At 44.5% G+C, this 15,880-nt stretch overlaps 2 protein-coding genes and 1 pseudogene across 3 annotated transcripts in view; all 3 read right to left on the bottom strand.

Moving 5' to 3' along the window:
- STAT2 (signal transducer and activator of transcription 2) overlaps nucleotides 1-3,034 on the bottom strand; it is a 17,934-nt gene extending 14,900 nt beyond the window's left edge. The window contains exons 1-2 of one of the 2 annotated variants that reach the window (XM_040491715.1): nucleotides 2,838-3,034; nucleotides 181-395 (exon numbers count right to left, since the gene is read on the bottom strand). In XM_040491715.1, the coding sequence (XP_040347649.1) occupies nucleotides 181-311 (131 nt within the window). In that variant the 5' untranslated portion in view covers nucleotides 312-395; nucleotides 2,838-3,034. Of the gene's footprint in view, nucleotides 1-180; nucleotides 396-2,837 lie in introns of those variants that run through there. The other variant, XM_040491716.1, reaches the window with a different exon arrangement.
- Nucleotides 3,035-4,890: 1,856 nt separating this feature from the next.
- APOF (apolipoprotein F) lies at nucleotides 4,891-8,078 on the bottom strand. Its single transcript, XM_040491719.1, has 3 exons — nucleotides 7,990-8,078; nucleotides 6,123-6,195; nucleotides 4,891-5,884 (listed from the first exon to the last, which is right to left on the bottom strand). The coding sequence occupies exons 2-3, from the start codon at nucleotides 6,123-6,125 to the stop codon at nucleotides 5,018-5,020; spliced, it is 870 nt and encodes a 289-aa protein (XP_040347653.1). The 5' UTR covers nucleotides 6,126-6,195; nucleotides 7,990-8,078; the 3' UTR covers nucleotides 4,891-5,017.
- A 3,018-nt stretch (nucleotides 8,079-11,096) lies between these two features.
- On the bottom strand, nucleotides 11,097-11,590 carry LOC121040927 (cytochrome c-like; annotated as a pseudogene).
- Nucleotides 11,591-15,880: the final 4,290 nt, after the last annotated feature.

The raw sequence follows: 15,880 nt of genomic DNA, 5'->3' as shown, positions 1-15,880 counted from the left end.
AAAAAAAAAAAAAAAAAAAAAAAAAAAAAAAAAAAAAAAAAAAGCCTCTCTGCAGGGTTGCTACTATCTTTTGAAGCCTTCGAACCCCTTCCTGCCCTTGGTGTCTACAAGATCCTGGGGACTCAGAAGAAGGAAACCACTTTCCTCATCCACCTGTACCCAACTTCCTGAAGTCCTTACCAGTTTTGGTCTTCAATCCAGACAGCTAAGCATTGTCGAATGTCCATTGGCAGGAGGCTATTTGAGTAGAGCTGGTGTAGCTGATCCTGAAAAGGGTTGTCGAGATTCTGTAGCATCTCCCACTGCGCCATTTGGGATCTGAGTCTGAAGGATGCAGGTTCCCAACTGGAAATTTTGCTGAACTAAATCATCCACAGTCTCATGATTGCTTATTACTACAAATTTAAAATTATACAGGTAAGAAAAAATAAAAATTAAAGCTACATTGACCATACTTCCAATCTTGGTCCTTTCCCTTTCTCTCCATAGGTAACCAATATTATCAGTTTGGTGCATATTCTTCCAGAAAGTACCATTCAAGGGCTCCAATATGTAGGCCTTTTTGTTTTAATAATTTTCAAACACACACCAAAGCAGAGTGAATAGTAAAGGAATCATCAGCTTCACCAACATTAATATTTCTACCACCTTTATTTATTTCATCTATTGTCCCCAATGAATTTATTTTAGATTTATTTGTTTGTGTTTGTGTTCACTTATGCTGGAGCATTTAACCATCAATTTGAGTCAGAAGTATTTATTTTAGGGGGGCCTGGGTGGCTCAGTCAGCTAAGCATCTGAATCTTGGTTCTGGCTCAGGTCATGATCTCACAGTTCATGGGTTTGAGCCTACTCAGTGAGAAGCCTGGTTGGGATTCTCTCTCTCCCTCTCTCTGCCTCTCTCCCACTCTCACTTGCGTGCGCTCTCTCTCAAAATAAATAAACTTAATTTTTTTTTTTAATCTTTAAGAAGTATTTATTTCAGCATAATCCCTGCTGGCTCCAAAGCTTTATCAGAGGTTGACACCTCTTAAGAGACAGGTATACCCTATAATCTGCTCTCCATGTAGGAAGGAAGAACTCCATTCCAAATGTTTAAATACTGTGAAAGGGGTCACTCAATCCCTAAGACTGTGATACTTTTATGACTCTTATTAACCTCCAATTTTTCGTGTAGATTATCAACTCTGTGAGAGACCCAGAAAAAAAATTTTTTTTTATTTCCCACCAGGGTGGGCTGGACATAGAAAGCAAAGGTTTTTGTTTGTTTGCTTTTTCACCGAGAAATTTCCCTCAAAACTAGTTTTTGTCTGTCACCAAGCAGGCTGAAGTAAGAATCTTTCTTCCTATCTTTCCCTGCCCACTGCCATCTGTCTGCTTAGGAACCAAAACTTACTCTTGCTGCAGCCTGAGCCTAACAGAAAAGAGTGTTTACATACATCTGTGTTCCAAAAAAGGTCACATGATTTTATTACAAATGAAAGAAAAATGTTTGGGGTGGGAGAAATTCTCCCCCCCCCCCAGTATGAATAATCATGAGATGCTTTTCCACCTCTTTGAAGTAAAACATGGAGAGGAAATGATTGACCAGGGGCTCCTATTTTTTTGTTTTAATCCTTTTACTAGTGCTTGCCTTTTTAAACTGCATACCTGTACTGCTTTAAAAAAACAAATGGAGGGGCACCTGGGTGGCTCAGTCAGTTAAGTGTCCAGTTCTTGATCTCAGGCTCAGGTCTTGATCTCAGGACTGTGAGTTGAAGCCCTGCACTAGGCTGGCCATGAAGCCTACTGAACTTAACAAAAGAAAAAAAAAAAAAAAATGGAGAAACCCCAGTTCTCAAGGAACTAATCTCAGCTGGTACCAAAAGAGCAAGGTCTCAAGTAAACCCTGAGGTTTAAATATTAAACAACAACAACAAAACCCATAGTCTTCCCAAATAAATCACAAATACAAAGGTTAAAATCTGTAACACTTAGTTTTTTTTCCAATGATCCCTCATTCTCTTAGGTACATATTTTGTGCTCAATCAGCTTTTCAGAAAAGAATTGCATTTTGTATGTAACCTTAGGCAAATCGTTTCGTTTTTCCGTCCCTTTTTTTGTTTTTGATCTGTTTTTAATGTTTATTCATATTGAGAGAAAGAGAGCACAAGGACGGGAGGGGACAGAAAGAGAGGGAGAGAGAATCCCAAGTAGGCGCTGGTCTTGACAGCCTGGGGTTCGATTCCACAAACCCTGAGATCATGATCTGAATCTAAATCAAGAGAATCAAGGTGGGTCGCTAAACCGAATGGGTCACCCAGGCGCCCCTGTCCCTTATACTTAGCAAAGAAAGATGTTAAATCATATCTACCTTTGGACATGGTTTGTTTTTTGTTTTGTTTTGTTTTGTTTTTTTACAGTGAGCATCAAAACTAACACAGACCGGAAGGTAAAATCGTTGGCTAAGGCACTGAACAAATGCAACACGGGTATCGGAGGCTGCAGGGGAGTCTGGGAAGGTGGGTGTTAAGAGTTGGGAAGCTGTGGGGCGCCTGGGGGTCTCAGTTGCTTGAGCGTCCGACTTCGACTCAGGTCATGATCTCCCAGTATGTGGGTTCGAGCCCCGCGTCGGGCTCTGTGCTGACAGCTCACAGCCTGGAGCCTGCCTCGGATTCTGTGTCTCCCCCTCTCTCTGCCCTTCCCCTGCTTGTGCTCTGTGTCTCTCAAAAATGTTAAAAAATGTTTAAAAAAAAAATGTTAAAAAAAAAAAAGAGTTCGGAAGCTGGGCTGGACAGGATGGGGAGATTCAGCATGCAGCACAGGACAGCTATTTCAACCCCGGAATGAAGACTTACCACTCCAGGACGTACCGCCGGGGCCTGCCGCCCTTCCCAGAGAGGAACTCGCGCCAGCACTCCGACCCCCGCGCGCCCACTCTGGGCCTGTACCTGGCGAGGGTCTCAGCAGCCCCTGCTCTCTCCAGCGGTTCAGGGCAAGGCTTCCGGTCCCAAGGAGTTCAGGCACCAGCAATCGCGCCCCGCCCTCATTCTTCGGCCCGCCCCTCGGATCCGCCCCCTCGTAGCAGGCTGGCGCGAGTGGCCGGCTGAACACAGCCTGGCAACCCCGACGCTAACTGCCATTCAGCCCAACTTTTCCAAGTTCATTGGCGGTGCCACAACTCCTCCCCCCGGTGGGGCGGGACAAGCGGCCCCGAAATCACACTTCCAGCTCCAGGGATTGATGGGATAGCTCAAGTACGCCCTGCCCCGCGGAGGGAGGAGTCCAATTAACGGAATAGCCCAGGACTGAAACAGCTGATTTCCGAGAACTTGCGCCAAGCCGGCGAAACCGAGACTAGCCCTGGGCACTTCAGGCTCTGTTCCATAAGAGGCGGGACCGGAATCTCGACACTTTGGGCTAGGAAGGGAGGAGCTGTAGTAATAAATAATATTTATTACTGGTACCTTGCTAAGCACTTGAGGTTCATTGTATCATTTTCAATTTCCACAAAAAGCCATCCAGGTGAAAATGATTATCACTTTAGACATTTTAAAAACTGAACTTTGAGAAAAGTTAAGTTACTGGTCAGGGATCATTGAGGCTCTTACAAGTAGAGGCTGGATTGAAATCCAAATCCTCTGACTCCAAACCCCAAACTTAAAAAATTTTTTTTTCAACGTTTATTTATTTTTTGGGACAAAGAGACAGAGCATGAACGGGGGAGGGGCAGAGAGAGAGAGGGAGACACAGAATCGGAAACAGGCTCCAGGCTCTGAGTCATCAGCCCAGAGCCCGACGCGGGGCTCGAACTCACGGACCGCGAGATCGTGACCTGGCTGAAGTCGGACGCTTAACCGACTGCGCCACCCAGGCGCCCCCCAAACCCCAAACTTTAAAATTCTTGCATTTTGGGGCGCTTGGGTGGCTCAGTCCGTCAAGCGACTTAGGTTCAGGCCATGATCTCTCAGGTAATGAGTTAGAGTCCTGCCTCAGGCTCTGTGCTGACAGTTCAGATTCTGGACCCTGGTTTAGATTGTGTCTCCCCCTCTCTCTGCCCCTCCCCTGCTTGTGCTCGCTCTCTCTCTCTCTCAAAAATAAACAAACATTAGGGGCGCCTGGGTGGCGCAGTCGGTTAAGCGTCCGACTTCGGCCAGGTCACGATCTCACGGTCCGTGAGTTCGAGCCCCGCGTCAGGCTCTGGGCTGATGGCTCGGAGCCTGGAACCTGTTTCCGATTCTGTGTCTCCCCTCTCTCTGCCCCTCCCCCGTTCATGCTCTGTCTCTCTCTGTCCCAAAAATAAATAAACGTTGAAAAAAAAATTAAAAAAAAAATAAACAAACATTAAAAAAATTAAAGAAATTATTTTTAATGTTTATTGTTTTTGAGAGATAGACAAAGCACAAGCAGGGCAGGGGCAGAGAAAGAGGGAGACACAGAATCTGAAGCAGGTTCCAGGCTCCGAGCTGTCAGCACAGAGCCTGATGGGCTTGAACTCACAAACTGTGAGATCATGACCTGAGCCAAAGCCAGACACTCAACCGACTGAGCCACCCAGGTGCCCCAAACATTAAACAATTTTTTGATAAAAAATAAAATACCTGTACTTGGAGGACCCTGGGTGGCTCAGTAGGCAACAGACTCTTGGTTTCGGCTCAGGTCATGATCTCACTCACGGTTCATGAGTTTGAGCCCTGCATCCATCTCTCTGCTGTCAGGGCAGAGAGCTGCTTTGGATCCTGTCTCCTTCTCTCTGCCCCTCCCCTGGACGTGCACGTGCTTGCACGCTCTCTCTGTCTCTCTCTAAAAATAAATAGACATTAAAAAAGAAAAAACTCTGCATTTTACAGCACTGCCTTCCTCATTGATAACAAACCAGAGATTTGGATTTTGAAGAAACACACATTACAGCTTGTCAAAATATTAGATTTGTTCATTCTGTTAGGACCACCTTTTACATCCCAAGACCGCCATCTCAAGATGGCATAAGTCATAGCTATTAAATAAGCCCTGAATTAATAATGGTGCGACACTAAGGTCAAAGGGCCTTGGAAGTTGTTTCTTCCAGGTCACTCACATTTAAAGCCCTCCCCCAAGTCTCCTCGCTGATCTCTGGCAGAGGGGTGTTTGCCTCATTCACATAGTAATACTGGATCAACTGTTGAATCCCAGCCTTCACTGCAGGTTTAAGTGCAGCGCTGATTAGTAGTCCTGTGGGTCCCCCAGATAACCCAACCATGGTCATCAGAAAGTCATAACCCATATCTATGACCCCATCTTGGCCTCGTTCCTTGGCCTTGTCTGAGCAGTTCTGAGCAGCATAATACAGAGCTGTGCCCAGGTTGTAGTAGGTTCCCACTCCTGGCAACAGCTGGACTATATCGTGCACACCCTGCTCCTGCTCCTGTTCACAGTCATTGATGGGTAGGGATCGTTGGGCTCTTTGTGGGCCCCGCTGCTCCCTGGTCAACAGCTGTAGAGCAGAGGCCAGGGCATCCACTGAAACTGCCCTCCCTGTGCTTCTGCTTTTCTGGAGCCCTTGAAGATGCCGGATGAGGATCTGTGTAGCTTTCACACCCCCCTGATGATACAACTGAAGTTGCAGGGCCCAGGTATCAGCCTGGCAGCCAGCTTTCTCCAGGGTGATCAGCAGTGGCAAGCCTACCAAGAACTTGAGTAGAGGGGCCACGTGGGTGAAGCCAGGCAGGGACTTTGGGAGCAGGGTCTGGCAGAACAAAGGGTCTGAGGAAGGTGGCCAGGACCTCAAGGATGAGGGAAGGTGCATCAGAATATTTGTCTGGTTTCCATATGAAATGGCATCCACAGGGTACAGCAGGAGGTAGCAAAAAAGCAGCTCAACTTGTATCGTGATGAATCTGAGGCCACACATGTCTGAAACAGTACACTGGAGAGGCGACAAACCAGAAAAATACAAACCAGTTCCCTAAGGGTTGTGGTCTGAAAGGAGCCCAGGACTCGGGGCACACCTCCAGCCATCATCTCCAAGCTTCCGTTATTTTTAGGTAAAGGCCCCAGAAATAGGAAATGCAGCCCAATTGTTCCCATCTGGCCTTCCCCATCTTCAAGTCACCAGAGACTTCCTCTGCTTTATTACCATCCGTTTATAGGGGACCCCAAATTACCATACAGTCCAGGCGAGAAGTGAGTTTGTCTTGGTAGGTTTGGTTGCTCCTCAATCCAGTTCTGCCCACTTCTCTGCCCCATGAAGAAAGGAAAGATTTGCTTTCCTCCGTAACCGGTAAGAGATGTAATCTCTGCAAATAGTTGTCCTTTGTATTGGCTGCTCAAACACTGTCCCTTTGTTACACTCTCGACCTCAATACCTAAGACCCCATTTTATTTTGTCTCTCTTTTCAGTTAAGAATTAAATTAGTGAGCTACAGCATCTATCTAGCTGGGGATTTAGTACAGGGTGGATGAATGAGAAAAAGGTTAAAATACTTCTCATGCTTAGTACATATTACATGCACAGTATACGATGACTGAAGAAAAAGAAAAGGAAAGCAAAATGGAATAACAACTAGAGGCTGGGACTTTCTAAGTGGGGAGGGGCAAGGCTAACACCAGTCACATGTGTTTTAGCATTGGCATGAAATAAAGAGCATACATCTGTCCTGAGCGATCTGCTACATTTCTAACTACTTACCATGCCCCATCTTTGAACATAGTCCTGAGAAAAGACACTTGTTTCTTAGTTGGCATTGAATATCTGAAGTAAACCTAGACAAATTCCTGAATCAATTTCTCCATAAAGCACTTCCAAATAACTGTGGAACATTTGATAAATTATATTGTCATCATCCATAGACATTGAGAGGTCCTTTCTTACCTTAGGGGTTGCTTCAGCTTTTTGCCCAATCCTTCCCCATGTTCCCAAGACTTATTCCTGCAGTTCTAGGGGATATTGACAGCAAATTCTTTGAACTGTGTCAGCAACATGGGAGATGGCTGGTAGACCTACCTCACCAGTGGGTGTATTTGCCACCATCAATACATCCCTCAGGGTAAATAGCTGAGTGTTGGATTTATCCAAGTTTCCCTCCAGATCCCCCAGATCCCTCAGGATAAACGTTGTATTGCCAATGCCTTCCTCTGTCTGCTTTTTTACTCTCATGGATGAGGGTTTCAGTTGATGTCCTTTCCTCCCATCCTAACAAGCTGAAGCTGCAGAATGTGAGCCTTAGTTGGGCAGCCAACCTCCTCCAGGGACATCCCCACAGCTAAGTAGGATAGGTACTCAGGCAGAGTGGCTATGGAGTGGGTAGCATGCAAGAGATCCTGGAAGGTCTTGAGATATGGGAGAGGGATCTGGATGGAGAGTGTTTTCAGAGAATGCCCAGTTTTTGTCAAAGATGGCTGGAAGTTCAGGGCCCCTTTCTGGACATTTCTTGGAAAGACTGCCAACGAGGACAGCAAAACACAGCAAAGGGGTGCCTGGCTGGCTCAGTTGGTAGAGCATGTGACTCTTGATCTCGGGGCTATGTTTGAGCCCCATGTTGGGTAGATTGCTTAAAAATAAAATCTTAAAGGGCGCCTGGGTGGCTCAATCGGTTGAGCGTCCAACTTCAACTCAGGTCATGATCTCATGGTTTGTGGGTTCGAGCCCCACGTCGGGCTCTGTGCTGACAGCTTGCTCAGAACCCAGAGCCTGCTTCAGATTCTATGTCTCCTTCTCTCTCTGCCTCTCCCCCCACTCACTATCTCTTTCTGTCTCTCAAGAATAAATGTATAAGAAATTTAAAAATAAATTAAAAAATTAAATCTTAAAAAAAAAAAAAGACACAGCAAAGGAGCAGCACAGCCTGGATCATGGTGGGTCAGCAGGAACAGCCCTGCTGGAAAGAAGTGCTCGGGTTGGGAAGTAGGGAAGGCTTGGGACAAAGTGACACCAAGACCGGTCAGAGCTTGGAAGTGGCCCTGCCCTTGGAAACTTTAATTACCCTGGACACAACTTTGCCCCCACCCTTACAAACTGTGGGCAGTCCTCACCTGCTCCAGAAACAAGCCAGAGGAATAAGATGGTCCGAACACGTCCTTTCCTCGGTGCTTCTCTAATCTGAATGACAGCTTTCTAGAACTCACCTTCTCTTCATTCCAGCCAAAAAAAAAGTTGGCCCTTCTGAAAACAGTGAAGGACATATGTTCACAAATATTTATCCACCTCCTCCTGGCTCAGGCTTTTCCTCCTCACCTTTGCCCCATGCTGACAAAAAGGCCATCGCCCTTTGTGGCTACTGCTTTTCCTGCCCTGTATCCCTGTTACCCTAAGATTTCTCTAGGCCTAAACCTAGATCGGGAAAAATTCCTGTCTCTTCTGGGGAAGCAGGGAGGCAAAAGGCAGGGACACCAATGATTTCTGGGCAGGAGACACCAAAATAGTTCTTACTCAATGGGCTTACCGGGTAGAAAAATGAGAAAATAGAACCTATTGGCAAGCCAGACCAAATCAGAGCAACTTTTGTTTTTACCATGTCATTCTTGCGCAATACCCTACTTAAACACATTTATTACCCTGATAGTACTTTTTTTTTCAACTTCATTTTTGTTTTTTTTAATTTTAGAGCACATGAGCAACAGAGAGAGGGGCAGAGGAAGAGAGAGAGAATCTTAAGCAAGCTTCACACTCCTCACAGAGTCTGACGTGGGACTTGATTCCACGACTGTGGGATCATGACCTGAGCCGAAGTGAAGTTAGATGTTCAACTGAACTGAGCCACCCAGGTGCCCCCAGAAATTCAATTTTCAAAAATGTATCTTTCTATCTTCTTATGCAATTACATAATTCATCATCTATGTATACTACCTGCTTTTGATCTGTGTACAGATAAGAGTAAGTACTTAGTTATCTCTCAAACTTTGTGCATTTACTGAGCAATTTCTCGGTCACTATGTGTGTGAAAAGCAGTCTCCTCACTGAGTAATGAAGAAAAAAATATATTGCTCTTTTCACCAGTGCATTCCTGTGAGAGTGAATGGGGTTAAGGGAAAAACATACAAATGAATACTTTTCTAAATGAAGTATTTTAAATACCCCCCAAAGTGGAGGATTAAATGTGTGCTCTGGCTCATAATACTCAACATACACATTATTTTGATTTCTTTATGAACACTAGCAATACAAAGGGAAGTGATCAGCCCCAAAATACACAAAACAAGGTAAAAAAATATTTTTATTACTTTTTATAATTTTTAAAAATAATTTACAACCAGGTTATTTAGCACATGGTACAACAATGATTTCAGGAATAGATTCCTTAAGCCCCTTACCCATTTAGCCCATCCCCCCCCTCCCACAACCCCTCCAGTAACCCTCTGTTTGTTCTGTATATTTAAGAGTCTGTTTTTCCCCCTCCCTGTTTTCATATTATTTTTGCTTCTCTTCCCTTGTGTTCATCTGTTTTGTATCTTAAAGTCCTCATCTGAGTGAAATCATATGATATTTTTCTTTCTCTGTCTAATTTCACTTAGCCTAATACCCTCTAGGTCCATCCACGTAGTTGCAAATGGCAAGATTTCATTCTTTTTGATTGCCGAGTAATACTCCATTGTGTAGATAGATAGATAGATAGATAGACCACATCTTCTTTATCCATTCATCCATCGATGGACATTTGGGCTCTTTCCATACTTTGGGTATTGTTGATAGCACTGCTGTTAACATTGGGATGCCTGTGTCCCTGTCAAACAGTATACCTGTAACCCTTGGATAAATACCTGGTAGTGCAATTGCTGGGTTGTAGGGTAGTTCTATTTTTAATTTTTTGAGGAACCTCCATACTGTTTTCCAGAGTGGCTGCACCAGTTTGCATTCCCACTAGCAGTGCAAAAGAGATCCTCTCTCTGCATCCTCACCAACATCTGTTGTTGCCTTACCCTGATAGTACTTCTTTTTTTTTATCTGTGATTTTGTTTTTAATTATCTTAAGCATTATCACATAATTTACAAATTTGTGCTGATGATATATCTCCTCTACTTTAACCCTTCTAACGAGTTAACAAAAGCACCATTACCAATCATACGTTGTGGTAATTCCACAGTTGTATTTTTGAATAGCTATGTAGAAAGCAATCCTGAATTATAACTTAGTAAAGAATTCACAAGCCAAATCTGCCGCTATAACTTATCACACTGAATTTTATTTAAAAAAAAATTTTTTTAACGTTTATTCATTTTTGAGACAGAGGGAGACAGAGCATGAATGGGGGAAGGTCATAGAGAGAGGAAGACACAGAATCTGAAACAGGCTGCAGGCTCTGAGCTGTCAGCACAGAGCCCGACACAGCGTTTGAACTCACGGACCGTGAGATCATGACCTAGGCCGAAGTCGGACGCCCAACCAACTGAGCCACCCAGGCGCCCCAATCATGCTGACTTTTAAAAGCATCTGACCTTACAGATCATCTATAAAATGTGAGAAGTGTTAATATTCTTTATTTAAAATTATACATAGACCACACTAAAATGCCTTTCATTGGGGCGCCTGGGTGGCGCAGTCGGTTAAGCGTCCGACTTCAGCCAGGTCACGATCTCGCGCTCCGTGAGTTCGAGCCCCGCATCGGGCTCTGGGCTGATGGCTCAGAGCCTGGAGCCTGTTTCCGATTCTGTGTCTCCCTCTCTCTCTGCCCCTTCCCTGTTCATGCTCTGTCTCTCTCTGTCCCAAAAATAAATAAACGTTGAAAAAAAAATTTAAAAAAAAATAAAAATAAAATGCCTTTCATTAAGCAAAAGGCAACATTTTAAATGCAGGGAATTTTAATTAAATTGGCATATTTAAGACTAAAAAGATAAAGTGGACATTGCCAGCTTATCTTCAGCCCTTGCCTTTAACAGGCTAACAAACACAACTTGAAACACAGCTGAGTCTTGCTGTTCTGATACAGTGAAGGGATTTCCTCAGTATTTAAATATATTAACATAACCAGTTACATAAATCTAAATATAAAACCAATCTCCTGTAAGTTTAGAGATGTCATTTACCATCTCTGTGAAAAGCTCAACATCTAATCAACCCCAATCATATTTTTCAAAGGAGAAAACAGTGACAGCACTTGCTGAACTAGAATTACTATCAAAGTTCAAAAAGCGAATCATACTCATTTAACCACAAGCCAATCTTATTTAAATAAGGACTGTCCAAAAGAAATATTCTATCAGCTATTCATGATGTGAATTCTGGTGTATGAGATCAATTTAAACATGGTACACATTAAAAAAGTCATGAGACATTTTTGTTTTGTAATAAATAAGGCAACGGCCAACTATTATTCCTTAGTAGCTTTTTTGAGATAAGCTATCAAGTTCGCTCTTTCCCCTGCCTTCTTAATGCCAGCGAAGATCATTTTTGTTCCAGGGACGTACTTCTTGGGATTCTCCTAATACTCCATCAATGTCTCCTCTCCCCAGGTGATGCCTTTGTTCTTGTTGGCATCCGTGTAAGACAACCCAGGGGCTTGACCTGTTTTTCGCCCAAATAAACCATGGAGATTTGGTCCAGTCTTGTGCTTGCCTCCCTTTTCCACAGTATGGCACTGGGCACACTTCTGAACAAAAATCTTCTTGCCCTTCTCAACATCACCCATTTTTAATTTTTTTTTTTATTAACGTTTATTTATTTTTTGGGGACAGAGAGAGACAGAGCATGAACGGGGGAGGGGCAGAGAGAGAGGGAGACACAGAATCAGAAACAGGCTCCAGGCTCTGAGCCATCAGCCCAGAGCCCGACGCGGGGCTCGAACTCACGGACCGGGAGATCGTGACCTGGCTGAAGTCGGACGCTTAACCGACTGCGCCACCCAGGCGCCCCGACATCACCCATTTTTAAATCGCTCTTTGGTTGCGTGCGAATCGAAGGTGCCTGCTCCCAAGCCGGATGTCCAGCTCTCCACCCCGATAGTACTTCTAAGCCTATGTCAGAACTGTAGGCATTGAGCTTCATTTCTCATTTCTAGGGGTCTAGATGAGAAACTGTAGTCTGGAAATAGGGAACGATGACATGTGGTGCTTCCTAAAACTGGTACAGAAGTCGCCACATCGTTTTGCCATACAGGTTCCTCTCTGGTGCTATAACCTACCTCTGGCACACAGCCAAGGCATTAGGCCAATGAACAAATCCCTGGTCCCTCCTCCAATTTTACTCCTCTCAGTCCCAGGAGGGGCCCCTAATGAGCAAAAAGAAATCAGAAGGAAAAAGAAAAAAGTTTTCTAGAAGAAGAGGAGTAAGTCTTCAGGGAGCTACCGGGACACAATCCTAAAATTGGGAGGAGGAACTGGATTTAGAGGCATCCAACACTGTTGCCTGAAATTCCTGGACCCTAAATCCATGGAGCACCTCAAGAGTCTGCTGCTTCTGTACAGCCCAGGGGGTTTTTGGATCCTGTCAGATTCTCCCATTCGTGACTTGAGTTCACTCTCTATAACTGGCCCTATCTCCACGTTTAGTTAGTCAGAATCACCATCCTCCTCAATGTGAAAATGACTTTTTGTTGAAATTACCCAAATTTCTAACTCCCATGCCTTGGGAGTGACAGGGGAGACAGACTGAATGTGTAAATACGGTAGGGGGAGGAAAAGTGGTGAGGAGTTTGTCTCCAGGACCAAGGAGAAAAATGACAGAAGGATGAAGACACAAGCAGGTCCCCCCAGACTTCCTACCTTTGCTCCTTTCCTTGTCTTCCACCTGTTCCTCATCAAATCCCAACAGGTGTCAGCTGAGATTTTTTTGGTGGTGGTTTTAATTAGTAGAGTTTTTTAAAAAAATATTTTTATTGTTTATTTATTTTCGAGAGACAGAGAGACAGAGCGCAAGCAGGGGAGAGGCAGAGAGAGAGGGACACCCAGAATCCGAAACAGACTCCAGGCTCTGAGCTGTCAGCACAGCACAGAGCCCAACGTCGGGCTCGAACTCACAAACACGAGATCATGACCCGAGCCAAAGTCGAATGCTCAACTGACTGAGCCACCCAGGCATCCCTAGAGTTTATTTCTTAGAGTAGTTTTAGGTTTGTAGAAAAATTAAGCAGTTGGGGCGCCTGGGTGGCTCAGTCGGTTAAGCGTCCGACTTTGGCTCAGGTCATGATCTCACGGTCCGTGAGTTCGAGCCCCGCGTCGGGCTCTGTGCTGACAGCTCAGAGCCTGGAGCCTGCTTCAGATTATGTGTCTCCCTCTCTCTCTGACCCTCCCCCGTTCATGCTCCGTCTCTCTCTGTCCCAAAAATAAATAAACATTAAAAAAAAATAAAAAAAAAAAGGAAAAATTAAGCAGTAAGTAGAGTCCCCAAATATTCCCTCTTCCTTGACCCCTCAGTTTCCTGTATTAACATATATTGGTGTGGTACATTTGTTACAGTTGATTATTATTTTTAAAGTTATTTATTTTGTTATGATGTATTATTATTACCTAAGTCCACAGTTCACATCAGGGTTCAGTTCTTTGCATCATATAGCTCTTTTAAGTTTATTATTATTATTTTTTTAAGAGATAGAGAGCAAGCAGGGGAGGGGCAGAGAGAGAGGGAGACAGAGAATCCCAAGCAGGCTCTGCACTGCCATCACAGAGCCCGACGCAGGGCTCAAACTCATGAACCATGAGATCATGTCCTGCCTGAGCTGAAATCAAGAGTCAGATGCTTAACCAACTGAGCCATCCAGAAGCACCTGCATCATATAGTTCTATGGGTTTTACCAAATGCATAATGACATATATCTACCTTTACAGTACCATACGGAACACTTTTCACTACCCTAAAAATCTTGGTTGCTGTTTCAGCTGCCTGGTCTCCCAATGAAATAGGAGGCATCAAAATTAACTCCATCAGCCCCTAGACCAATGTGGCTGGTACATAAGTACTCAATAGACAGCAGTCCTATTATCCCGTAGGGAGACCAGGACTGCTCTCCTTTTGCTGGCTTACAGGAGGGCCCTCAGGGTTTGTGCTTAGCACTTCTCATCAGGGCCTTGCTCTCCAGCGAGTTCAGATTCCAGCTCTGGCTGAAGCTTTCCTCTGAATGACTTTAAGAATCATCTAACTTGCTGGGGTGCCTGGGTGGCTCAGTCGGTTAAGCATCTGACTTTGGCTGAGGTCATGATCTCAGTTTGTGAGCTCAAGCCCCATGTTGGGCTCTGTGTTGATAGCTCAGAGTCTGGAGCCTGCTTCAGATTCTGGGTCCCCTCCTCTCTCTTTTCCCCTCCCATGCTCAAGCTCTGCCTCTCTCTGTCCCTAATAAATAAACATTCAAAAAAAATCATCTAACTTGGGGTGCCTGGCTGGCTCAGTCAGTAAAGCATGCAACTCTTTTTTTTTTTTTAACCTTTATTTATTTTTGAGACAGAGAGAGACTGAGCATGAATGGGGGAGGGTCAGAGAGAGGGAGACACAGAATCTGAAACAGGCTCCAGGCTCCAGGAGCTGTCAGCACAGAGCGTGAGATCATGACCTGAGCTGAAGTTGGACGCCTAACCGGCTGAGCCACCCAGGCGCCCCAAGCATGCAACTCTTGATCTTGGGGTTGTGAGTTCGAGCCCCTTGTTGGGTGTAGAGAGTAGTTAAAATCTTAGGGACCCTTGGGTGGTCTAGTCTGTTAAGCGTCCAAATTCGGTGCAGGTCACGATTTCATGGTTCGTGGGTTCAAGCCCCCTGTCAGACTCTGCGCTAGCAGTCTGAAGCTCCTTGGGCTTCTCGCTCTCCCTCTTTTTCTGCCCATCCCCTGCTCATGCTCTCTCTCTCCCTCTTTCTCTCAAAATAAATAAACATAAACAACAACAAAAAAACTTCCTAAAAAATATTGCTTTGGGGCATCTGGGTGGCTCAGTTGGTTAAGCATCTGACTCCAGCTCAGGTCATGATCTCATGGTTTGTGGGTTCAAGTGCCACATCAGGCTCTGTGCTGACAGCTCAGAGCCTGGAGCCTGCTTCAGACTCTGTGTCTCCCTCTCTCTCTGCCTCTCCCCACTCATGCTCTGTCTCTCTCAAAAATGAATAAACATTAAAAAAAATTAAAAAATAAATAAATTAAATATTGCTTTATTCACCTACATATACCTAGTTTTTGGTAATCACTCCCAATTGACACCCAATGCCCAGAATGGTGATTCTTATATAGGAGGCACTGAATACATATATGTATTAATTGGATATATTAATAAATGCATCTTTGGGACCTAAAGATGAGTAAAAAACCAATCCTTCAAGGTGCTCACAGTCTAATGGGAAAAAGAACAAACAAGATGAAACACTTAAGACTGGCCCTTTATCAGGGGAATGAACAAATCCCAGCGGGAAGGGTGACTGCTTGTGGTCGGGGGTTCAAAAGAGTGACAAAAGCTGTGACAGAAGAAAGCACATTTGAGCTGATTCTAGAAGGATGAGATAGGAGTTGGATAGAGCTCGCCAATAGAGGAACAGTGATAATCAACAGTTTGGTATATGAAAAGTCCTGCTCTGTGAGGCTGATTAAAAATACTGAAGGGTTGGGGTGCCTGGGTGGCTCGGTTGGTTAAACGTCTGACTGGCTCAGGTCATGATCTTAGGGTTCATGGGTTCAAGCCCCACATCGGATTCTGTGCTGACAGTTTGGAGTCTGGAGCCTGCTTTAGATTCTGTGTCTCCTTCTCTCTCTGCCGCTCCCCCACTCACACTGTGTGTGTGTGTGTGTGTGTGTGTGTGTGTCTCTCTCTCTCTCTCTCTCTCTCTCTCTCTCTCTCAAAAATAAACAAACATTAAAAAAAAACAAACAACCCTGAGGGGCTGGGATGCCTGACTGGCTGTCTGTAAAGTATGTGACTCTTAATCTTGGGGTTGTAAGTTCAAGCCTCACACTGGGCATAGAGATTACTTATAAATAAATAAATAAATAAATAAATAAATAAATAAATAAATAAATA

This window comes from Herpailurus yagouaroundi, unplaced genomic scaffold, assembly GCF_014898765.1.
Source record: "Herpailurus yagouaroundi ecotype Mexico unplaced genomic scaffold, PumYag 182, whole genome shotgun sequence".
NCBI classification, from domain to species: domain Eukaryota; kingdom Metazoa; phylum Chordata; class Mammalia; order Carnivora; family Felidae; genus Herpailurus; species Herpailurus yagouaroundi.
The sequence above is the reverse complement of the archived record's forward strand: the minus strand, read 5'-3'. Positions and strand labels throughout refer to the sequence as shown.